The 26,374-nt window shown below is 43.3% G+C and overlaps 1 protein-coding gene across 1 annotated transcript in view; it reads left to right on the top strand.

The window, feature by feature from the left end:
* Positions 1 to 20,840, top strand: part of ADAM9 (ADAM metallopeptidase domain 9) — a 215,989-nt gene extending 195,149 nt beyond the window's left edge. Inside the window, exons 16-22 of the mRNA XM_063931603.1 lie at positions 1,029 to 1,224; positions 1,441 to 1,521; positions 2,193 to 2,298; positions 10,749 to 10,890; positions 15,310 to 15,607; positions 16,384 to 16,451; positions 17,964 to 20,840. Of these exons, the coding sequence (XP_063787673.1) occupies positions 1,029 to 1,224; positions 1,441 to 1,521; positions 2,193 to 2,298; positions 10,749 to 10,890; positions 15,310 to 15,607; positions 16,384 to 16,451; positions 17,964 to 18,039 (967 nt within the window). The 3' untranslated portion in view covers positions 18,040 to 20,840. The remainder of the gene's footprint in view (positions 1 to 1,028; positions 1,225 to 1,440; positions 1,522 to 2,192; positions 2,299 to 10,748; positions 10,891 to 15,309; positions 15,608 to 16,383; positions 16,452 to 17,963) is intronic.
* Positions 20,841 to 26,374: the final 5,534 nt, after the last annotated feature.

Genomic DNA, 26,374 nt, shown 5'->3' with positions numbered 1-26,374 from the left:
GGTGCTGTGCAGGGGCTGGCACAGGGAAGAAGTAGATATGGGTCAGCTAGAGGTGCGGAAGTCTCATGCGGCAGCAGTAAGGACAGTTTGGACCAGTGAGTGGAAGTCTAAGGACCCCATTCAGTACGGATTGCAAATTCTGCTAAAAAGCAACATTTGCAATCCGTTCTTTTGCATGCAGGGGGCTGCCCATAGCAGGGCAGTGCCGCACAGCAAGTTACCCGCCGCCCACCAACTGCGAACATACTCTAATTGCAATCGCACCGCAGTTAGTGCGTGGTTGCAGAAGCTAGGGAAGCCTCCTGCCGGTGCAGCATGGCTGTGACGGCAGGAATCCCGCCGTCATTTTTTAGATTGGAGCAGCGGTGTGTGGGGACAAACAGCCGCCCCAAAAATGCAGCCGACACGCCCCCATTTTCCCTGTGCCGCCCCCCGCAGCAGTTCGCAAACGTCCCCCGCCCTGTCAACCGGGCAGAGGCGTTCACAGTTAATGCAGTTGCATCGTGTTTGTGGTGTGACCTGAATAAGGCCCTAAGTAAGAGAAAGATAAGCAGTCAATGTGGGATATCTGATAGGGGTCACAGCTTCTAGATGACTGTCTTACTATGTCAGTTGTGTCTCAGAGAACGAGACCCTGATGGACCCATTAGAAGGATAGTGTTATATCACAGAGGCCGAGAGAATGAAAGTTTGGTAAGTGTACTATCTGGCTGGTAGTGTCATCAGCAGAGGAAACATCAGACATTGATGGTGAGAACTCATCAAAATAGAATTTGAGAACAGTATTGTGAATGGAAGCCTCGTTTATTCAGCAAAATTTTATATTAATCATTGCAAAGGGCATTAAAATCAGGTTTGTTCATTCAAAGAAGTGATGCTCTGATTTTAATTCAGTATTTGGCAAACTTTTGGTGGAATTAGGCATATTGGCAGATGGCTTGAATCATGTTGTATTATCTCACAAGTCTTAAACTTGTTACCTCTGTACACTGTATTTTATTATTGTTACCTCTGTGCTCCTGTCTCAGGAATGCCAAGTGCGGGAAGCTGCAGTGTGAAGATGTGACATCTATGCCTAGTTTTGGCATTCGGCCTTCAATGAGCCATACTCCAATCACAGTGGGCAATGCGTCCTTTGTATGCTATGGAGTGGATTTCCAGCTTGGTAGCGATGTCCCAGATCCAGCCATGGTCAATGAAGGCACCACCTGTGATAAAGGCAAGGTAAGAATGACCCTGACAATCTGCTGTTCAGCTCTGGTGCACGTGTTGCTGCAGTACTCATGGCTCTAGTACCGTACCGCATGTTGGGTTTTTCACTATGTAAGTAGCTAAATGACTTGCAGTGAGGAACACTCCTCCTTGTCCATTAACTTAATGCCACGTGGTTGGTATCACGACCAACACATGACCTGGTATTTTGTATTCCTCTTTTACTAGGTGTGCCAGAATTACCAGTGCATTAGTGCATCAGTCCTCAAATATGACTGTGATGTGCAGATGAAATGTGGCGGTAATGGGGTGAGTATGATATATTAACTTATACAATGTCACTATCGATTCTTTCCCCATGCAGCTTCCTTCACTTTAGTTTTACACTATATTGGGGTAACCGATCGACCTTTCTCCAATGGTAGATCATGGGTTTGTTCTAAACTTAATATTTTACTTCTAGTAAAATGGACATGGCATATGCTGGGTCACCTCAGTCCGCCCCTGCCCTGCTACACTTACCCCCATTGCTGGTGCAACGGTTCTCCATTCCTGCTGCACTCTCTCACTGAGCATGACCACATCAATTATTAAGTAGATTCTCCATCTTGGAACTCTCGCTATGTTGGCCTGCAACTCCTTTTGCCACCTCTGTATTGATCACACGTATCCTGGTTGAATTTCCCATTACTACCTAAAATGGAACATATCTAAAGAAGAATAGGTGTAATTTCCCAAATCTAATTGTCTTCCATGTCTCTGGCTTCTCTATAGACTCTAGAAGTCTTGTTTACAGATAGGAGCTATATAAAAGTCCAGAACACCTTCGTTTTGGGACATATTTGCATTTTAATCAGGTCCTGTTCTAAAAGATGATTTAAAAAAAATCTCACTAATTTGGATATCTTGTTTTTCTCATTAATATTATGTTGCGTCATTTTTGGAATTCGGTGAAAACATATATTGTGTTTGGTTTGTAGGTGTGTAACAGTAATAAGAACTGCCACTGCAACGAAGGCTGGGCCTTCCCTGACTGTAAGGTGAAGGGCTATGGTGGAAGCGTGGACAGTGGCCCATCGTATAATGGTATGATCCTGTTAATGGGTGGGCAATGTGGCTTCTTACTGGCTAATAATATGCAAACCTACATCCAACATCGGACTCTTTTTGGAACGTATTGATTACTATGTCCGGGGCCACAACACTACCGCATCCTACACACTTATTTCGTCATCAAATTGACTTTCTGCTATTAACCAGCTTGTTGATCTGTGCATTAAGTACATGATATATAATTGTACGTGCCTTGTTCCTCTAGGAGACGTTTGCATATTGCTCTGTTATTTTTATCTCTTTGTTGTCTCTGTGTTAAAACATAAGCCACTGGTCTTGAGGAAGTATATTTAAGCAGTGACCAGGGGCGGATTTAGGGGTTATGGCGCCCTTAGGCAAAACATTAATGGCTGCCCTCCGCTGCCTAATTTTATTATTTCATTGAGTGGTTAGAAGCCTTCATTTGATGATTGGCAATTTAATCTAATCATTTTTTAAATAATTTTATTTCAATTATGTATGCATATTTACTAAGTAGGAGAGCTTACAGGGCAGTCCTACCCATTTACACGCCACAGTAGATTAGAAATGTTTGCAGTAACCGGTAAGTTGTTGTCTGACAGTTCTAAAACAAGCAGCCAGGTGGCGCCCTCCACCAAGTGCCGTCCCTCAGTACATGCCTCACGTGCCTAATAGGAAATTCACCACTGTCAGTGACTTTTATTTAGTTGATATGTGACAAACAATGTCATAGTTTACACCATGGTAACCTGTGGCACTCCAGCTTCTGTGTAACTACACATTCCAGCATGCCCTAACACAGTTGTAGTATGCCCTAACAGCAAAACTGTAGAAGTGCATTCTGTGATATGTAGTTCCACAGCAGTTGGAGTACCCAGTCCATGCGCAAAGACCTTTTCCCATTAATTTATATATTGGCTGAAACCACACTTACAATAATGTGTTATTGGAACACGTGAAATGTTCCTCAAATAAAATATTGTGCATACCTCCCAACTGCCCCGATTTCAGCGAAGCAGTCCTGATTTGAGACCTCTCTCCTGCCATCATTGCATTGTCCGGATCTGCCTGGCAGTTGTCCAATATAACCCATTCATGCTGCTCTACATAGAGTAGAAGTGAATGGGTGCTGCACATACCTACAACTGGTGCGTGTCACATTGGATAGGTGCTTGCATGAGACAGGAGGAAAAGAAGGGGCAGCCTATCACAGGCCTGGCCAACCTGTGGCTCTCCAGCTGTTGTGAAACTACACATCACAGCATGCCTTGACACAGCCTTAGCATTCCCTAATAGCAAAACTGTGGCAGATCATGATGGAACTTGTAGTTTCACAACAGCAGGAGAGCCATAGGTTGGCCAGGACTGGCCTATCACTTTTCATTGCTCAGCACACCCACGAGGGTGAAGCCCCTCCCCTTCCACGACAATCAGAACCTCTAAATTGCAGATTAGTAAGTCCCATGATTTGGTGCTCATAACAACATGGGATGAGTGCAAAACTATAAGAAAAAATTACCTTAATAAATTTACGTACGCTGTTTTTCTGTGAATCTGCAACACAAGCCCAGTTTTGTCTCACGGTCTCTACTCATTGTTTTACCTACACTGACTAAGCCATACAAGGTTATTCTCGGCCAGCACTTGCTTGCATCTTGTTATAAAACCCAGTGTTTGGTGCGTTCACTTAAAGGAGTGCTGTGAAAATGGCATTGTCCATAGTCTAACTTTTGAATTGGATTTTTAGGTAAATGTTTACAGATATAATAGGTGTGCATTACAGAGCAGGAGTTAATACCTAGGTCCCATTGTCCTGAAAACTGGTTATACTGTTTATTACCCTCATGAAATAACAGCTGTATAAGTAGTTTCCGTCTTAGAAACATAGAAACACAGAATTTGACGGCAGATAAGAACCACTTGGCCCATCTAGTCTGCCCTCTTTTTTTTTTTACAATGTTTCTCTAACGTCCTAGTGGATGCTGGGACTCCGTCAGGACCATGGGGAATAGCGGGCTCCGCAGGAGACAGGGCACATCTAAAAAAGCTTTTAGGTCACATGGTGCGTACTGGCTCCTCCCCCTATGACCCTCCTCCAAGCCTCAGTTAGGTTTTTGTGCCCGTCCGAGAGGGTGCAATCTAGGTGGCTCTCCTAAAGAGCTGTTTAGAAAAGTTTTTTTTTTAGGTTTCAATCTCAGTGATTCCTGCTGGCAACAGGATCACTGCATCGAGGGACTTAGGGGAGAGATTTCCAACTCACCTGCGTGCAGGATGGATTGGAGTCTTAGGCTACTGGACACTTAGCTCCAGAGGGAGTCGGAACACAGGTCAGCCTGGGGTTCGTCCCGGAGCCGCGCCGCCGATCCCCCTTACAGACGCTGAAGAGACGGCAGAACGGAGGTCCGGAAAGCAGGCGGCAGAAGACTCCTCAGTCTTCTTGAAGGTAGCGCACAGCACGGCAGCTGTGCGCCATTGTTGTCACACGGCTCACTGACTCAGTCACGGAGGGTGCAGGGCGCTGCTGGGGGCGCCCTGGGCAGCAATATAATTACCTTTAGTGGCAAAATAAATACATCACATATAGCCATTAAGGCTATATGTATGTATTTTAACCCAGGCCAGTTTCTTAAAAACCGGGGAAAAGCCCGCCGAAAAAGGGGCGGAGCTTATTCTCCTCAGCACTCAGCGCCATTTTCCTGCTCAGCTCCGCTGGTGAGGAAGGCTCCCAGGTCTCTCCCCTGCACTGCACTACAGAAACAGGGTAACAAAGAGAAGGGGGGCATAAATTGGCGATATTTATATATTAAGAGCGCATATATAGTAAACAACACCTTCTAGGGTTGTTTATATACATTTATAGCGCTTTTGGTGTGTGCTGGCAAACTCTCCCTCTGTCTCCCCAAAGGGCTAGGGGGTCCTGTCTTCGATTAGAGCATTCCCTGTGTGGCTGCTGTGTGTCGGTACGTGTGTGTCGACATGTATGAGGACGATGTTGGTGTGGAGGCAGAGCAATTGCCGATGATGGTAATGTCACCCCCTAGGGAGTCGACACCGGAATGGATGGCTTTAGTTATGGAATTACGTGATAATGTCAGCACATTACAAAAGTCAGTTGACGAAATAAGACGCCCGGCAAACCAGTTAGTACCGGTTCAGGCGTCTCAGACACCGTTAGGGACTGTAAAACGTCCTTTACCTCAGTCAGTCGACACGGGTACCGACACAGATGAATCTAGTGTCGACGGTGAAGAAACAAACGTATTTTCCAATAGGGCCACACGTTATATGATCACGGCAATGAAGGAGGCTTTGCAGATCTCTGATACTGCTGGTACCTCAAAAAGGGGTATTATGTGGGGGGGTGAAAAAACTACCTGTATTTTTTCCAGAATCAGAGGAATTGAATGACGTGTGTGATGAAGCGTGGGTTAACCCCGATAGAAAACTGCTAATTTCCAAGAAGTTATTGGCATTATACCCTTTCCCACCAGAGGTTAGGGCGCGCTGGGAAACACCCCCTAGGGTGGATAAGGCGCTCACACGTTTATCAAAGCAAGTGGCGTTGCCGTCTCCTGATACGGCCGCCCTCAAGGATCCAGCAGATAGGAGGCTGGAAACTACACTGAAGAGTATATACACACATACTGGTGTTATACTGCGACCGGCAATAGCCTCAGCCTGGATGTGCAGTGCTGGGGTAGTGTGGTTGGATTCTCTGACTGAAAATATTGATACCCTGGATAGGGACAGTATTTTATTGACTCTAGAGCAATTAAAGGATGCTTTCCTTTATATGCGAGATGCTCAGAGGGATGTTTGTACTCTAGCATCAAGAGTAAGCGCGATGTCCATATCTGCCAGAAGAAGTTTATGGACGCGACAGTGGTCAGGTGATGCGGATTCCAAGAGGCATATGGAAGTATTGCCATATAAAGGAGAGGAATTGTTTGGGGTCGGTCTTTCGGACCTGGTGGCCACGGCAACTGCCGGCAAATCCACTTTTTTACCTCAGACCCCCTCCCAACAGAAAAAGACACCGTCTTTTCAGCCGCAGTCCTTTCGCTCCTATAAAAAGCGACCAAAAGGACAGTCTTATCTGCCGCGAGGCAGAGGAAAGGGTAAGAAAAGGCAGCAAGCAGCCCCTGCCCAGGAACAGAAGCCCGCCCCGGCTTCTACAAAGCCATCAGCATGACGCTGGGGCTTTACAAGCGGACTCAGGAACGGTGGGGGGTCGACTCAAGATTTTCAGCAATCAATGGGTTCACTCACAAGTGGACCCGTGGGTCCTGCAGATAGTATCTCAGGGTTACATGCTGGAGTTCGAAAGGTCTCCCCCTCGCCGGTTCCTAAAGTCTGCTTTACCAACGTCTCCCTCAGAAAGGACGTCGGTTTTGGAAGCCATTCACAAGCTGTATTCTCAGCAGGTGATAGTCAAGGTACCCCTCCTACAACAGGGAAAGGGGTATTATTCCACACTATTTGTGGTACCGAAACCGGACGGTTCGGTAAGGCCTATTCTAAATCTGAAATCCTTGAACCTGTACATAAAGAAATTCAAGTTCAAGATGGAGTCACTCAGAGCAGTGATAGCGAATCTGGAAGAAGGAGACTTCATGGTGTCCTTGGACATAAAAGATGCTTATCTACATGTCCCGATTTACCCCTCACACCAAGGGTATCTCAGGTTCGTGATACAAGACTCTCATTATCAGTTTCAAACGCTGCCGTTTGGGTTGTCCACGGCCCCTCGGGTCTTTACCAAGGTAATGACCGAAATGATGGTTCTTCTACGAAGAAAAGGCGTATTAATTATCCCTTACTTGGACGATCTCCTGATAAGGGCAAAGTCCAGAGAACAGCTGGAAGTCGGTGTAGCGCTAACACAAGTAGTGCTTCAGCAACACGGGTGGATTCTAAATCTTCCAAAATCTCAATTGACCCCGACAACACATCTGTTGTTCCTGGGCATGATTCTGGACACGGTTCAGAAAAAGGTATTTCTCCCGGAAGAGAAAGCAAGGGAGTTATCCGAACTTGTCAAGAACCTCCTAAAACCAGGAACTGTGTCAGTACATCAATGCACAAGAGTCCTGGGAAAGATGGTGGCTTCGTACGAAGCGATTCCATTCGGCAGATTCCATGCACGAACATTTCAGTGGGATCTGCTGGACAAATGGTCCGGATCGCATCTGCACATGCATCAGCGGATAACACTGTCACCGAGAACAAGGTTGTCTCTCCTGTGGTGGTTGCAGACTGCCCATCTGTTAGTGGGCCGCAGATTCGGCATACAGGACTGGGTCCTGGTGACTACGGATGCCAGCCTACGAGGTTGGGGAGCAGTCACAAAGGGAAGAAACTTCCAGGGCGTGTGGTCAAACCTGGAGACGTCTCTTCACATAAATATACTGGAGCTAAGAGCGATCTACAATGCTCTAAGCCTGGCAAAATCGCTGCTTCAGGGTCAGCCGGTGTTGATCCAGTCCGACAACATCACGGCAGTCGCCCACGTAAACCGACAAGGCGGCACGAGAAGCAGGAGTGCAATGGCAGAAGCTGCAAGGATTCTGCGCTGGGCGGAGAATCATGTCGTAGCACTGTCAGCAGTGTTCATCCCGGGAGTGGACAACTGGGAAGCAGATTTCCTCAGCAGACACGACCTTCACCCGGGAGAGTGGGGACTTCATCCAGAAGTTTTCCACATGATTGTGAACCGTTGGGAAAAACCAAAGGTGGACATGATGGCGTCTCGCCTCAACAAAAAATTGGACAGGTATTGCGCCAGGTCAAGAGACCCTCAGGCAATAGCTGTGGACGCTCTGGTAACACCGTGGGTGTACCAGTCAGTGTATGTGTTCCCTCCTCTGCCTCTCATACCAAAGGTACTGAGAATTATACGGAAAAGAGGAGTAAGAACAATACTGGTAGCTCCGGACTGGCCAAGAAGAACTTGGTATCCGGAACTTCAAGAGATGCTCACGGAGGATCCGTGGCCTCTACCTCTAAGAAGGGATCTGCTTCAGCAGGGACCTTGTATGTTCCAAGACTTACCGCGGCTGCGTTTGACGGCATGGCGGTTGAACGCCGGATTCTAAAAGAGAAGGGCATTCCTGAGGAAGTTATTCCTACTTTAATTAAAGCCAGGAAAGAAGTGACCGCACAACATTATCACCGCATTTGGAGAAAATATGTTGCGTGGTGTGAGGCCAAGAAGGCTCCAACGGAAGATTTCAATTGGGTCGATTCTTACATTTCCTGCAAGCAGGATTGTCTATGGGCCTCAAATTGGGGTCCATTAAAGTTCAAATTTCGGCCTTATCAATTTTCTTCCAGAAGGAATTGGCGTCAGTGCCTGAAGTACAAACTTTTGTCAAAGGTGTACTACATATACAACCCCCAATAGTGCCTCCAGTGGCACCGTGGGATTTGAACGTGGTTCTAAATTTTCTCAAATCTCATTGGTTTGAGCCTTTAAAATCGGTAGATTTAAAATACCTTACATGGAAGGTAACCATGCTGTTGGCCCTGGCTTCAGCCAGGAGAGTTTCGGAGTTGGCAGCTTTGTCATACAAAAGCCCATATCTGATATTCCATTCGGACAGGGCAGAATTGAGGACACGTCCTCAATTTCTCCCTAAGGTGGTTTCGGCATTTCACTTGAACCAGCCTATTGTGGTGCCTGCGGCTACTAGCGACTTGGAGGACTCCAAGTTACTGGACGTTGTCAGAGCATTAAAAATATATATTTCAAGGACAGCTGGAGTCAGAAAATCTGACTCGTTGTTTACATTGTATGCACCCAACAAGTTGGGTGCTCCTGCGTCTAAACAGACGATTGCACGTTGGATATGTAGTACAATCCAACTTGCACATTCTGTGGCAGGCCTGCCACAGCCTAAATCTGTAAAGGCCCATTCCACAAGGAAAGTGGGCTCATCCTGGGCGGCTGCCCGAGGAGTCTCGGCATTACAACTTTGCCGAGCAGCTACGTGGTCAGGGGAGAACACGTTTGTAAAATTTTACAAATTTGATACTCTGGCTAAAGAGGACCTGGAGTTCTCTCATTCGGTGCTGCAGAGTCATCCGCACTCTCCCGCCCGTTTGGGAGCTTTGGTATAATCCCCATGGTCCTGACGGAGTCCCAGCATCCACTAGGACGTTAGAGAAAATAAGAATTTACTTACCGATAATTCTATTTCTCATAGTCCGTAGTGGATGCTGGGCGCCCATCCCAAGTGCGGATTGTCTGCAATGCTTGTACATAGTTATTGTTACAAAAATCGGGTTATTACTGTTGTTGTGAGCCATCTGTTCAGAGGCTACTTCGTTTGTGTTATCATACTGTTAACTGGGTTCAGATCACAAGTTGTACGGTGTGATTGGTGTGGCTGGTATGAGTCTTACCCGGGATTCAAGATCCTTCCTTATTGTGTACGCTCGTCCGGGCACAGTACCTAACTGAGGCTTGGAGGAGGGTCATAGGGGGAGGAGCCAGTACGCACCATGTGACCTAAAAGCTTTTTTAGATGTGCCCTGTCTCCTGCGGAGCCCGCTATTCCCCATGGTCCTGACGGAGTCCCAGCATCCACTACGGACTATGAGAAATAGAATTATCGGTAAGTAAATTCTTATTTTTTTTTTTATCTCAAACCTTATTTGATCTTTATTTCTTTGTAAGGATATCCTTATGTCTATCCCATGCATGTTTAAATTGCTCTATTGTCTTAGCCTCTACCACCTCTGATGGGAGGCTATTCCACTTGTCCACTACCCTTTCTGTGAAGTACTTTTTTCTCAAATTTCCCCTGAACCTCCCCCCTCCAGCCTCAGTGCATGTCCTCGTGTCCTATTACTTCTCTTCATGTGGAGAATGTTTCCCTCCTGGACCTTCTTAAAACCCTTGATATATTTGAAAGTTTCTATCGTGTCCCCTCTTTCCCTTCTCTTCTCCATACTATACATATTGAGATTTTTTAGTCTTTCTGTGTATGTTTTGTGATGTATTTATTTATTTATTAACAGTTTGTTATATAGCGCAGAATATTCCTTTGTGCTTTACAGTGATGTAGGCCATGCACCATTTTAGTTGCCCTTCTTTGTACAGTCTCCTTCTTGGGTTTTGTTCTTTTGCACTAGAATAGACAAAACACCTGCAACTTTTATGAAGGTTATAATTCCATTTATAGATATTAGTTAAGGTGCTTCTGTTATAATAATAATAATAATCATAAAATATCTGTATACTTATACCCCACTGTCTTTGGCTCAGTACATAAAACTTCCTGGGTCTCTAACATTAAGGCTGGGAATAACTTGGCATAAGATCTGTAGGAAGCAGACAGAATTGATACTGACTGGCTGCAGACAGACCTGAGCTGCTACTATCCATGCACGTATTGTCAGACTGTCTGTCTAGTCTTTGTCTCTGACCACATCACTCTTTTGTTTTCTGGACACTACAGATAAAGACACCTCTCTTAGGGATGGGATGCTGGTCTTCTTCTTACTGGTTGTACCAGTATTGGCACTTGGAACCTTCATATTTTTCCGAAGAAATGACCTTAAACGACGGTTTTGCAGGAAGAAGAGGTCACAGGCGGCCGAGTAAGTGAAACGTTACCTTTTCACAACAAGTACTTTTTTTCTTGTATTTAGTTTACACTGTTTTAATGTTCGCTTGTTCTCCAGTGTGTCTATGATAAATGTGTAGTGGTCTAGTAGGAGCGATTGCTCCGTTCCACTTTCCAGAGAGAGAGAGAGTTCGCCAAACCCCAACACACAAAGAAGCGAGACCCCAGGAATGGCTTGTGTTGAGCGGAGCATGGGAAAGAGTTTGGGGAGGAGGAATATTGAAGTATACACAGGAAGTTAATGGCAGTTCAGCTCTAATAAGTTACTTTTCTGTAGAATAGCCCTATAAAGCCAGTACAAGTAATCTGTTTCATTTTCATGCCAAAGGTCAGTTGTTCCCAAACCCGGTTCTCACCTTAGCAGTCTAGGTTTTATCGATGTCCATGATTGAGCACAGATAGTTAAATCAAATTGACTCGGGTACTAATTAATCATCTGTGCCATAGCATGGTTATCCTTAAACCTGTATCGTTAGGATGCCTTGAGGACAGTTTGGGAACCTCTGCCATAGGTAATACCAGATGTGTGCTATGCAGTTTTATTGCTACTCATAGGGGGTAATTCAGACCTGATCGCTGCTGTGCGTTTTCACACAGCGGGCCATCAGGTCCAAGCTGTGCATGCGTATGCACCACAATGCGCAGGCGCGTCGCACGGGTACAAAGCGGATCGCTGCTCAGCGATGGGTTTGTGCGACGGATCCGTTCGCATGGGTGATCGCAAGGAGATTGACAGGAAGAAGGCATTTGCAGGGAGGGTTCCTGGCGTCCTTTCCGGTCCCGGACAGGCTGAAGTGATCGCAGTGGCTGAATAAGTCCTGGGCTGCGCAGAGACTGCACAAAATCTGTTTGTACAGCTCTGCTACACATGCGTTCAGACGCATGCACAGCTAAAATACACTCCTCTATGGGCGGCGACTATCTGATCGCAGCAGTGCAAAAATCGCCTGCTAGAGATCAGGTCTGAATTAGGCCCCTAGAGAAGTAGTCTTTGCTCTGTGACCATTAAAGGGCGTTTCTCAGCCAATAACGTATTTACAACTATTCTAATTCTATTTTGGATGTGAGTATGTGTAGCCTGTAGAAAAAAGATGAGCTGAGCCTCTCTGTGTACTTGTGTTTGGGGCAAGGACTTTTTATATACAACGTTTGTCCGATTCTCATCCTTGTTTCTATTTATATAGAAGAATGTGTTTACGTTGTTCACTTTGATAGGGCTTAGGTGCTTTTGTTACACTTTTTATTGTGGATGCCGCTTACCATATATTATGTTGTGCCATCTGTTCTTCAGAAGACCCGAATTGGTGGTAGGCATCTTTGGGCGCAGTCTTCTGGGTCCATGTGGGCTAATATCTGAAAGGGATATGAATGGGTAACTTTGACCTGCTCCTTGTACACTTGCTTGTCTGTATCATAAGGCATGCTAGTAATCCTGACTGCTCCTTGGTCCTACTGTACCTGAGTCCTTTCTCACCTGCACATTACCTTGTATTAACTTTAACTTCAGTTTAGTTTTAAATAATTATCCTTGTTGCAGGTTTCTATACATTACATAGCACTATATAGCACATATATTCCACAGAGAATATTTGGCCATTCACATCAGTCCCTGCCCCAGTGGAGCGTACAGTCTGTATTTTCAGATTGTGGGAGGAAACTGGAGTAGACCCATCTACTACCGTTATCGGACGGTAACACATCGGTCCGCAATGTTAACACGGATCCCATGTGTTATCTAGAAATATGAAGTTGAAAGAAATCCTGCCGCGCCCCCTGGATTGCTGCAAAAGGTGGATAGAAGGAGATGTCACACAATCTCCAAAAGGACAAATGAACAGAAAAAGAAAGTACTACCACCTTATTGCGCTATCCAATCACAATGTTGCCTAAATACATACACATAAATGGGAAATGTCCCAGCAATGGGTGATAAGTGAGAAGTGTCCCAAATGATGAAGGAGTCTCTTGTCTTGAAAAAGGAAAGTTCACGGAATGGAGTTCATGGAAGCGGAGACGAATCCCCGGGGTGAACACCGTACTAACGTGGATAAGGAAAAACCAATGTTCATGAGGGTCTTTCTCAAGGTCAGAGAAAGACTGTATGTCGAAACGCGTTGGTTTTATTTGGAAGGCACTTGTTTACTTGGGGGCTAAGTCCCTAGGAGTGTGACGGTCCGGACATCATCACCATCCAGGTTCTGTTTTTTTTTTTTTCACCTGTCCCCCGAGTCACATGTGCTTTTGTATACCTCATTGGAGATGTTATTTTAATGGTTTATAATTAAATCTGTGTTTTTTTAATCTATATTGTGGGCAACCCCTTCATTATAAATATACGTGAAACTTAGGGAGTACACCCCCCTCCAATATACTGTGACACGTGAACTGATTGATAACGACTGGTTCCCCGTTTCTGCTTTTTTTCTGTGGTGCCACGAGAGAAAGCAGAGAGAAGGAGGTCTTTGGAGTTACCTTTCCTGCTGGAAAGTAAATACTGCTCCAAGGAAGACAGCACACCTGTACATCATTTAAAGATACCTTTATGAGCTTCGTCCTACATTTCTTCCATGTGAGTTTGGTACGCATCATTTTGAGACCCCTCCTCACCTTTCTGTCAACCTGTTAAAGATACCTTTATAAGAGGACCTCTGCTAATGTCCATGTGAGTTTGGTACGTCTATCCTGTTTGCCTCAACTTTTTCACCTTTATCCTTCTCACACGAGTGAGATATACCACACCATTGTTATTCTATCGCTTTTATTTCCGGTCCGCCTGGGTGAATACCCACCACCACGAAAAAGTATCACTAAGAGGACACCAACCAGACGAACCACTGACCGAAAAAAGAAACCTTTATGAGCTGTTTCCACCCAGAATCTACGCGAGTACGGTGTGTACTAAGAAAAAACACTAACTCCTGTACCTTAGAACACTCCCTCCTGTAAATTATCCACCAAAGATACCTTTATTTGAGGATTTGCATACGTACCAACGTGAGTTCGGTACGCCAAACCTCCTAAATACTCAGAATCCATCCCATATCCCATATCATCAGTATTCGTAAATTGGTTAAAACATACTACACCATTAGTTTCTTCACTTCTTTTCCGAGGGAATTACACAACCGTGTTTGAAGAACTTCCTTCCCTCCCTGGACACCTCGTTAGTGAACCCCTGATGGGAAAAGAAATCCTCATGAACATTGGTTTTTCCTTATCCACGTGAGTACGGTGTTCACCCCGGGGATTCGTCTCCGCTTCCATGAACTCCATACCGTAAACTTTCCTTTTTCAAGACAAGAGACTTCTTCATCATTTGGGACACTTCTCACTTATCACCCATTGCTGGGACATTTCCCATTTATGTGTATGTATTTAGGCAACATTGTGATTGGATAGCGCGATAAGGTGGTAGTACTTTCTTTCCCATGTGTTATCTGCCAATAACGGATGATTTACTGCACAGAAAAAATGGTCTGCAGTTGGATAGCCATTAACGTTATCGGGCTAAAAAGCCAATTATTACCTAACTCACCGCACCCAATAGGATACCGCTCTTAGGGCCCGATTCAGACCTGATTGCTGCTGTGCGTTTTGGCACAGCAGACGATTACCAAAAATGTCATCAAACAACAACAGGCATTGCCGAACAGCGACAAGCTGGTGCGAAAATTTCAATCGCACAGCCATTCGCATGCTGAATGGCAGGAGGAGGCCATTTGTGGGTGGCAACTGACCATTTTCTGGGAGTGTCAGGGAAAATGCAGGCGTTTCCAATCATTTTCAGGGAGAGTGTCTTGACGTCGGCTCCGGACCCGATCAGCCTGTTCTCATCACACTGTAGGAGTAAGTCCTGGGCTGTGCACACGCTGCACACAGTGGTGAAAACATGGTGAGTGAGGCGCGAACGGATTTGCAGCTGACGCTGACCGAGGGTTATTTGTAGCACGGCGTACACATGCGATCGCACACTTGCACAGCCGAATTTACACTCCCCTGGGGCGGTGAGTATCTGAACGCAGGACAGCAAAATTAGCAGCCTAATAATCAGCTGACTGCTCAATAGTTTACATGAGAAAGAATCGGAAAAAAAATATTTATTGATTATTATTTGGAAATCAGTTCTCCAAAGATAAAGAATCATCCTTTCAAGTCCCCTGTAACTCAGTAGCTGTAAGATAATGAACATAATGGCAGGAACTCCAGTATTTGGTAGAATTTTTTTTTCATGTTTCATTTAATTGACCAAGACACAGGGGTCAGATGAGATACAACACACAGCTATCCCCACTCACTTTGAATGAGGGATATACAGTGTGGGTACAATTTTAGTGGGGGCTGTGTTCTCCTTTAACTATGAACATTGTAATCATTTAGACGTTTCTTTTGTCAGTGTTGGCAAAATAAGACAAGATGGGAGACAGCCACCTAGGAATGCACCCAGCAAAGGTGGCTCAGCTGCCAGTCCACTTAGGAACACACCAATCACTTCTCCAGACTGGGATGATCCAGAAACTAGTCCACCAAGGAATGTTCCACGTGGGCCGACGGCCAGGATTCCCCCGACTTCACGTCCCCAAAGAAATCTGCAAAATGTTCCACCGGGTGGGAGACCACCAGCTAATGCCCCTCCCAGAAATGTGCCACCTGTGGGACCCAGCAGAAATATGCACCCATCCACTCATGAACCCGTGAGTACCCGACTGAAGATATATACAACCAAAGAACATTCTGCTTTTCTTTTTTCTTTTTTCTTAGAAATTAATGCGTGAATATAATGTTTACATTTTTTCAGAGGCCAATTATGTACTGATGTGTCCTCATATATCTAGCCTCAATACACCATAAGGATTGAGTTGCCCGGAACCACTGAGCCACTCTGAGAGGGTAGAGCGCATGCAGCCAAACACCACTTGTACTACAGACACTGGCGTGCACCTTTAACCACTTACTAATATTTTTTCCAAAAAATGCTCAAATTGTTTTGTTTTGTTTTGTTTTTTAAATAGGTTATTTAAAACATGTAACACGATTTTATTTTAATTTTTTTAAACATTTTTTTAAACATTGGTTAAACATCAATAGCCAAAATATTGGTCAATCGATGATCGGAACATCGTGACCATCAGGAACATCAGATGTGACAATGTCAGTGAAAGCCCAGCCTGGTGTGGTCTCACCTGATGTCATCACCCCAGGCAAGTGGTTAACTGATCAACTTGGTCAGTGCAATCTAGTGGTAATTTTGTCGCTCAATTGTTTTATTTGCGCACTTTTTGCACGAAAAAGATGGGGCCTTTGCGCTCAGGGAGGGGTTTTTATGCACATCTGAAACCACGGAATATGAGGACACCTCTGTATGTGGACTGTGAGAGGAAGGAACATTTATATATACAGTAACTGTCCAGAATGTCTTTTCATGTTGTTATAGTTCTATCATCCATTGTGGCTTTTTCTTTCTTTACAGTCTTATAAACAAAGTAACTCTGCTGTTCCAACATACATGGTGAAACAGCCACATCATACACCATCTAGGTAAGTGCTATATTCCCAGCTGGACTTTAGCTGACACAGCTGCATCCCTTTTTACCATGCCACCCGATGCGCCGCCAGTCTGTCCATGGGGGATGTCTGTTCTGCCCATGTGCGGAATGGATCTCCTGCTCTGGCCGCCCAGGAGTGACCTTACTCCTGGAATCGACCCCTAGAATGCTGTGAGAACAGCACTCTGGGGCGCATGTGCTGTAAATAAATAAAAAGTGCGAGGAGGGGAACGTAGTTTCCCCCTCAAGCAAAAATATGCAGATCTCTGTGGGTGCAGTAATCAACAGCAGCATTTTTCTGCATTGAGGGGCAGGGCTATGGCAAGGGGAATGGGGGGGGGGGCATCTTTTAGCACTGGCGAAGGGGGTGGGTTATGTCAAATAAAAATGATTTTTGGCTTGGGGGGGATATATTAAAACTGTACACCTTCACCAGTGACACATGGGGAGGGTGGTACTAATAGAGTGGGGGCCCACTGACACTGGGGGTGGTGGTTCCCCCAATGGGATCTATTAACATCAGGAGCATGACACTGCTGGAGATCTTTTGCCGCAAGAAGGCTATTTCCATGGGGAAGGGGGGGTTTACAGTTGGGGATTCTATGCTTAATGAAATAAAATTAAAACACAATTTTGAGTGTTTTTTTTTTTTTTGGCAAACTGATTAAGCCTTTACTGACCAGGCTGTATTTCAGGATTCTGGTTCATGTAATGTGAAAATAGAGCAACTCCAATCATCTACCCCAATCTTTAAAACTTGTTTTCATGAGTAAAGTTGTACCATATATTTACTTATAAAGAGTAAACAATGTAGTGTCATTTGTTTTCAGTTTTAGGCCTTTATTTAAATGTCCCCCCTCCCTTCACATTTACATATTTTCTTAACCAGTTGACACCTTCGGGATTAACAAGGGGCTTTTTTTGCCATCACTCATTTAGATAGTGGGTAATAAAATGAAAAACCAGTAGTCACTTAGAATGCCGTATAATACAGACAGCATTAGTGACCATTGTTTACAATACACACAGACAGCATTAGTGACCACCATATACTACAGACAGCATTACTGACCACTATATACTACAGACAGCATTAGTGACCACTATATACGACAGACAGCATTAGTGACCACCATATAATACAGACAGCATTAGTGACCACCGAATAGTAACACCACATTAAACCCCTAATTACATCCCTCAGTCTCATAAAAAATAATCCTAATTAACCCTGTTAAATCATTAACTCCTTACTCCAAATTCTTAGTAATACCTAAACTATTTGCAACCACCCCTCACCCCCATACCCTAATTTACCCGGCGTAGATCTTTATTGCTTAATCTGTCCCTCTCCTTGTAGCAACCACACAGCAATGCCCAGGAAGCTGGAAACAGTGGTCAATGAGGAGGAGTAGGGTTTTTATTTTTTGTGTGTGAATCCTTGTTTTCTTTAGACAATAGAATTGCTCTTTGACTTATCCATTGTCTTCTGTTATCTCTGCAGGCCTCCACCTCCTCACCAAAGAGAAATAACTCCTAACAATGCCCCATCACGTCTTCCACCTGCCCCACCAGTATAACACCCAGCTCCTAATTCAGTTTAGCATTTTATGTGTGACTTTTTTTACATTGATTAGGTACATCTGTGTTTCCGAGATACACAGCCTTTATGAAGTTTGGGAGAAAGAAGAAATGCTTTCAGGCAGGCTGATTGGAGGACCTGTCATTTGTGGGGTCTTTACCTACGAGTTTTCCAAGCAATTAATCAGACACGGTTTTGCGCATGTGAGAACGTTCAGAAAAGAATTGAAACAGAATTTGGACTTCAGAACAAACATCTGAGCTTTTAATAACCTGTATACTGCTCGTGTCCCCGTTACTAGTCCTCATCTAGGAAGTGATCCTGTACATGCAATCATGTTAGAGAACTAATCTGACCATTGAAAATCATCATCTCAAATTCATGTGTTTTTCCAGACTGAATTCTCCAATCTGATATATAGCCTTGCTTTTACGGCTTTGTTAAAAATCCAAATGGTTTCTGATACCGGCTCCCCTAATTACTCCTGTTTGGGATAAAGATGAACACCAGTGTTTAATAAGAGTCACTTATGCCAGAAACAAAGGATATAGATTGTGAAATACATTTTTATAATGATTATCAGAATGTGCTGCCAGCAAAATGCCTTATGACCGATTCAGTCTTGCAGTCCGTTTAGTTTTTATTTTATATATAATTTCTTGTATCAATAACTACACTCAGAGGTGACAAATTTATAGTTTGAATCAATATGAAGTCGATGAGTTCATTATAAACCAGTTACATCACTGAGGCACAGACTGCCTCATGCCTCCTGTTGATGTTACTAGTTCCTACTGAATTAATTGGAAGCATTTTCATACATAATGCCTTAGTACTCAAAATAGCTACTCTCCGCCATTGTTACACTTTGATGTGATCCGCCACGACCTCTACCCTATTGGTGTGGATATTTAGATGTTAAATGTTTGATCTATGAAAATCTAGATTGTAGATGCTATATCGGCTGGACATGAGATGAATGTTATTTGGAGAAACATCGATTGCAGAGTTTAAGATCAGTGCTTCAATTCCAAACTTGAGATAACAGTTGAATGGTGCCATTGTTTTTACAGTAATATGATTTCTTTCAGTACAAAATGTCTTAAGTCATTTTTGATCTGTAAGCAGATGGATTAAAATATCAGGGACTCGAGGGACACATACAATAGTGGTGACCTTATGGTCTAAAATGAAGGTCATAGTATCTTCATGCATGAGAGGCAGCTTTTAAAATTAGGTGGTAAATATTAAAGGGGCAGTCCGAGCAATTTGAGCATACAAGGAATATCTATTTAATATGTAGCCAATACAAATAAAGAGAGCATCCTAGTGACCACTATACAAATCAAAGAGAATTTTTACAACCATTACAATACAGAGAGCATTCTAGTGATCATGATACAACACAGAGGGAATCCTAGTGACTCCCATGCAATACAGAGAGCATTATGACACAGATTTTGGTGACTAAAATACAAACCTGACTGCATCCCAGTGACTGCCATATAGTAAAGACAGCTTCCATACAATACGCAGAGCACCCCAGTGACTGACAAATACATTTTTTGTGACTGCCGCACAATATTTTCCCTCATCATTAATCCCACCTCAAATTTCATTTATTCCTCCAGCATCATTGTAACAACTTCTTCAATATAATTGAACACTTTACAATAATTAACTCCCTGATATTCAATATGGACTCCAACATTACTAATTTTATTTATGTTCATTTAACCCCTGAATACCTCCCTTATTTAAAGAAACCTTCATTTTAATTAATCGCATTAATGCATTATGCCGTTCATTTTATTAATAAATCCAATTATCCTAACTAACCCCTTATTTTTATCTTCCCTTAAATATAGCCCCATTCACTTTTTTTGATCAGTTCTTCCTGTCCATGATGCTCTTGCACAGTGTAGTCGTATTGTAGGGAAATCTTTAAATGGTTCCCACCACTGTGTGTGAGGTAGTAGGCAGCATGTCCTCTACAAGGGGTGGAATTACATTATATAGCACTGTATTCAGGCTACCTCTGAGCTTCCATCCGAGCAACGGCCTGAAAGAAGAGGCGGGTGTGCCGGCAGTCTGATGTAGACCACCTGCCAGGTGACTCAGACCTTGAAGAGCGGTCATGATACAACGTAGGCATATCGGGTTTTAATGCTTCCCGTTGTCTCTGCCCTTCTGAGAGAGAGATGGAAGCTAGTGGCAGCTTGTGACTTCTACAAAATACTCAAAAGCAGGATTGTTCTTTACTTCATTATTGATTTAAAAAAAATGGATTTAATTCTTCTATTTGCAGTGTTATGAGCTTGATGGTTGAAGATCATTTTTTTAAATGTATTTTTATAAGAGTTTGTGTTGGATTTTATTTTGTTTCATAGTACGCTGTTCCATCCATATTCTCTTGTGTTCTCTTGATGGCAAACACTCCTTTTGAAACTGTGTTATATCTTTGTCTGCAATAATATACTTGAAGTATATCATATAGTATACTTTTTGAAGAATGTATGTTTAAAATTCTCTTTAACCAAGTGTCTCTAGATGGCTAAACCATTATTTGTTCTTGTTTCTGAGACATTGTGACTGGTTACTTTTTTAGAGGCAATGTAATTACTATTACTAAGATGCTACAAAGCATTACATAGTAACAGAATTCTCTGTCCCTTGATCACCTTATAAAAACCCTTGTTAAAGTACTTGGGGATATCATATGCTTTGTGCACCTGGCTATGAGCACAGGCTATGAGCCCAGTTCTGGTTCCTAAGAACTAGCTACACCTCTGATGCTTTCAGACCAGAAAGCATCAGAGGTGTAGCTAGTTGTTAGGAACCAGAACTGGGCTCATAGCCTGTGTAACACTATTCCACATTGCCCTAGGCACAATGAAAGGGAAACGCTCAAAAATACGGTGACTCACCCCGCTAGTCCGGTTCTTCCTGCTTTTACTAGTGTGCAGCACTGACCAGGAAGTGGGGTGACTGGAATAGACACAATTAGCATGCTGGTCAGAATATAATTTCACATTTCTCTTAAAGATATGCTTTGTTCAGAAATGATAGTGTGATAGTGCCATAGCATTCTGACATTTTTGCGATTATTTGACCAGTAGGCGGCGCTGTCCTTTTTTATTCTAAAATAATCTGCTCAACTACTCTGCCTTTTTATTCTATGTTACGGAATGGAGGTCACAGAAGCGTTTTGCTAACTTTTAGTAATGCATTGTCCCTGTCCCAACTGATTGCAGTTGTCCTATGCAGTGTCATTCAGTGTACTGTCACAAATGCTTCTAGCATGAAGTAATGCATCACATAAACATACAATATATTTGTTTTTACTATATTCTATTTATTGATAAGAGGTTTGTATATAGAAATGGGGTGTTATATATACCGTAGATAATTTCACACGTTTATCCTTTAGCATCTTGATGAATACACTTTCTAAAATATAAAATAAGCAATAAATACAGAGGATAGCATCTATCTATCTATCTATCTATCTATCTATCTATCTATCTATCTATCTATCTATCTATCTATCTATCTCCTCCCTTTCAAGGCCAGCAACAGGGGGGATCAAAGGGGACACCTGTACAGGGCCCCAAGGATATGCCGCTTAGTGCCTGGCAGGGATGTGAGCCGTCTTTTCCAAATAGGGCAGCGAGCTGTTAGCAGTGTGGGCTCAGCCTCAGAATGACTGGAACCTCTCACACACAGTGACTGTGTGGTGCGAGTGTGCGCCCACTCTTCCGGGTCCAGCTCTGTTGCACTACAATCTGGAAATTGCTACGTTGCATGAAACAATGTTTCACATTTTGAATTTCCACATATAATTGCTTCATATGCATTCTCACAGCTCTATATGCTGCATGATGGTTAATATACATTTTATTGTAAGGTACTGTACACTTAATTACACTGTACATATAACAGGATGACTCCACTCAGTTGTATGCCCTAGAATAAAGACAGATATTTACTTTACTGGTAACTCAATGTATCCTCCAGGTTCTGCTCTCTCTAGTGGCCACACATTACATCCCAATCCCACATCCCCCTCCGCATTGGCCTGTTTGAAACAAGACAAATAGAAGCTTTTCAGTTCAGCTGAGGAGGAGAACAGTATGGTTTGTGATTGGTGTGCGAGGCTTGGGCCCAGGCATTCCTGGGGAATGAAGGACAGAAGATGATTAAGCGATCCTTTTGTATCTCTTTACCTAAAACCTTAGTTCTCAGTTTAGGGTACAGTTATTCTTTTACGTGTTTTTTTTTTTTTCCCCTAACAGTCATTGGGGGAGATTCAAATGTTTGAAAAGTCGGTTGGGTGTCTGTTTTTTCCTGTCTATTAGATAGGAAAAAACAGACCCAACTGACTTTTCAAACATTTGAATCTCCCCCATTTTTTGTTCTGAACCAATATTCATAGGCATGCAGGGTAGGGACTAGCCATTGTGTACCAATGTCTCTGATGTTGGTAGTCCTAGTGAATTGATCACTGCCTCCACTGTAATAAATGAGTTTACAATATATCACTGTGTATATTGGAAAGTTTCATTCTGTTAGATTTTGTCGCAGGTTCCTATTTTACACAGAAGATCAGAGGATAGCTGGACTATATGATTTTCAGAGTGACATATTAGCCTATCGTAACTTGGGCTTTGGAGCACAAAAACTGACAAAATTGCTTAATTACTACTTAATTATGCAGTAACCACTGTTTAGTTTTTTTTTTGTTATACTGCACATTGTATGATTTAGCCACTTGAAACTTATAATGATCAGTGTTCTATAACATGATTGGTAATGCTTTCAACCAGTTTTTTCTAATTGCAATGTAATAATGTAGCGATCAAGAATAAATTAGAATGTTAGTAACTGTGATACATATGGCTGTTGTACAGTTTATTCTATGAGAAGAATAACACATTCTAGCAAACACTGCAGCCTATATTGACTGCTTTGGCTGCTGCAGAACTGCAACTCCCAGAATTCTCAGCGTTAACTCCACGTGCTCTAGCACCGAGAAGTGCTATGAAGGGTTACAGTTTTTCTATTTTGCAATTAGATTAAATACAAAGCGTCACCATGAAATGTGATTCCTTTTTCAAGGTTTTGTCCATACTAACGTCCACTTTATTTCTAATTTGTTTGAAGTTTAACTTGACTTGTTTTGATTTGATTTTACTGAAGGGCTTTTATTAAACTTGTAAAATGATTGCACTGTAATCAATAAAGAATGTTTTTGTAATACGTTTTGGTATCGTTGTTTTTCTATCACAGGTATAAAAACTCTTCTAGTTCAGAGATGCAAATTGCTAAAATAATTCCTTGTTGCTTTTCTGTAATAGTCGTGGCACAGATGCTTGTCATTTATAATTTCTTATTGCGGTCACTGTGAGGAGCACTGCTAAACCATGGAATGGTGGCAATGAGAGGAAAAACTGCTTTTTATTTGTGATATGGTATGAAGTCCTGAGCATTCTGGGTAATTTATCCCAAGCCTAAATCATTTTACAATCTTTATTTTTATAATGATGAATATCTGCAGTAATTATCTAAATGTTCTTTGGCATGGTGTGAACATAGTTGAATTAAATGGCACATCACATAAGAGTCTGCCCAAAGAGGAGTCTAAACTGAAGGGCTTTGTGGCTAAATGAAGGATGACTCATTCACAAAAGAAAACCCACTCACTGGATTTGGAGATTGAGGTCTATTTATTAAGCCTTGGATGGAGATAAAGTGGAGATAATGTGCTGGCTGGTTCCCCTGGACATCGGTAGCCCTGTGTGTATCAGGCGCCGTATGGCACCTGGGACTCCGCTTAAGTCCTGCCACTCCTTCTAAGTCTGCCCCCCAGACTACCATTGGCTAGATTCACATAGGTCTGGGGACGGGCTAAGAAGAAGTGTGATGCCTATTTTGGCCCATTAGCAGTAAGTGTGACTGCAGCCTGACATATAGGAAGAAATATCATTTCACCTAATGCGGGACTGCAAACAAGGAGCTGATCTTCCGTACAACTTTGATAATTTTTCTAACTCAGTTTTGAGTATACTCAAGGTAATTATTGGTCCCTATCATTACTGGCCTCACAATCCTCCACAGGAAACAGTTACAACAATTTACCGGGTGTAGTAGGGTATGCCGGCGGCCGGGCTCCCGGCGGCCAGCATACCTGCGCCAGAATCCAGACCGCCGGCATACCGACAGCTGGGCGAGCGCAAATGAGCCCCTTGTGGGCTCGCTGCGCTCGCCATGTGGCACGCTACTCGCGCCACGCTATCTATTCTCCCTCCAGGAGGGTTGTGGACCCCCAAGAGGGAAGAAAGGTGTCTGTATGCCGGCTATCGGGATTCCGGCGCCAGTATACTGTGCGCCGGGATCCCGACAGCCAGCAAACTGAAGACCACCCAAATTTACTACATGGGACAAATTGTTCTTTATAATTGTATGAACCTTTATATTAATAAAATAAAGGAAACTTACATATTGCCATAAATAACAAATTTACACTTTATAAACTTAAATATTAGAGATTTGGTCCTGAGAAATTCTGGGAGTCCTTGCCACCCTATCCAAGAAAGAAGGAAGAAAGAACCAGCTAAGTATCTACGACTTCCGTCTCTAGTTAGGAGGCGGAACCCCGAGTGTCTGCCGATCCCTGCTGATCAGCCAGCCCAGCAGCACCCCAACCCCCCCTCAATCTATCCCAGCGGCTGTAGAAAGGAGCAGTCGCTGGAAAAATCTAATCCAGTGAGTCACAGCCCTCTGTGTGTACCCGCTGCTTGCTCCTATCTGCAGGTGGCCGAGGAAGTCAGCAGCAGCCCCCTCCGTGTACCTGGTGCCTGCTCCTCTCTGCTGGCACCGGGGAAGTCAGCAACAGCCCCCTTTGTGTGCCCAGTGCCTGCTCCCGTCTGCCGGAGCTGGGGAAATAAGAAGCAGCCCTCTCCATGTGCCCGGCACCTGCTTCTATCTGCAGGTGGCTGGGGAAATCAGCAGCATCCCTGTTTGTGCCCAGCGCCTTCCCCTCTCTGCAGCCACCCGGGATTAGTATAATAAAATCAACAACCCCCTTTGTATAGGCTGAAAAGAGGATCAGCCGATGGAAAATACCAGTTCACGATGTTCTGATAATCGATGGTTTGATATTTCAACCATCAATGTTTCAACCAATGTTCATTTAAAAAAATATAGATTTTATTTTAAATCAAGTTGGACATGTTTTGAATAGATGTTCTTAATTCAATCATAAAGGAAAAACCTATCAATTTCTGAGCATTTTTTGGAAAAAAATATTAGCCAGTTAAGTGGTTAAAGAAGCTGGGTATTACATGTGTGATAAAAGGGCTTTCCCTTACAAGCACACAGTGATGGTAGCAAAAGAAAGATAATAAACTGTACGTTCCTTATAAATATATGGAATACTCATCCAGGATTCGTTATGCTTCCTTGATTTTGTCAAAGGGATTCCCTCTCAATGGGGTACATTTACTAAGCAGTGATAAGAACGGAGAAGTGAGCCAGTGGAGAAGTTGCCCATGGCAACCAATCAGCACTGAAGTAACCAGAGGCGTAACTCTGGGAGGCAACGGAGTCATCTGCCGCCAGGCTCCTGCTCTGAAGGGGGGCACCTCTCTTCTCATTCAGTGAAACCATTCAATTAAGTTAATTGATAGCCACCGCTATTTCTTCAGTGGCCGACTTCCTCACTGTTCCCTGCACTTTACAAGTCACACCCTTTTTATTATAGATATACATTTTACAAGTGTCATACCCAGGATGAGAACCCACGACCTATTACACTGGAAGCAGACACCTTACTGATGATGCTACGTGCTCGTGTATAGGAAACATGAGAATTCTAACTTTATGAAGTTACTTCTCTGACAATTACAAGTAACTTCATATAGTTTGAATTCTCATTCTTCCTACTGTATGCATGAGCAAATAGCTCTATCAGTAAAGCGTCTGCTGTCAGTGTAACAGATCATGGCTTCTAATCCTGGTTATGACTGCTAAGAAATGTGTGATTTTCAATAAAAGACAATTAAATGTATATATACAGTATACATTTTTATTTCAAAACACTCTGTATGTGTGTATATATATATATATATATATATATATTTTAGCTAAATTTAGGTGGGGCACCAATGTTTATCTTGCCTCCGGGCAATTGGGAGGAACTTAAGCCACTGGAAGTAACATCTATAATTTGCATACTATAAAATGATACAGAGCTGCTGATTGGTTGACGGGGAAATTTCTCCACTGGCTCACTTCTCCGTTCTTATCACTGCTTAGTACAGGCATTCCCAACC

This window comes from Pseudophryne corroboree, chromosome 6 (assembly GCF_028390025.1).
Source record: "Pseudophryne corroboree isolate aPseCor3 chromosome 6, aPseCor3.hap2, whole genome shotgun sequence".
Lineage (NCBI taxonomy): Eukaryota > Metazoa > Chordata > Amphibia > Anura > Myobatrachidae > Pseudophryne > Pseudophryne corroboree.
This window is presented reverse-complemented; position numbering and strand designations above follow the sequence as displayed.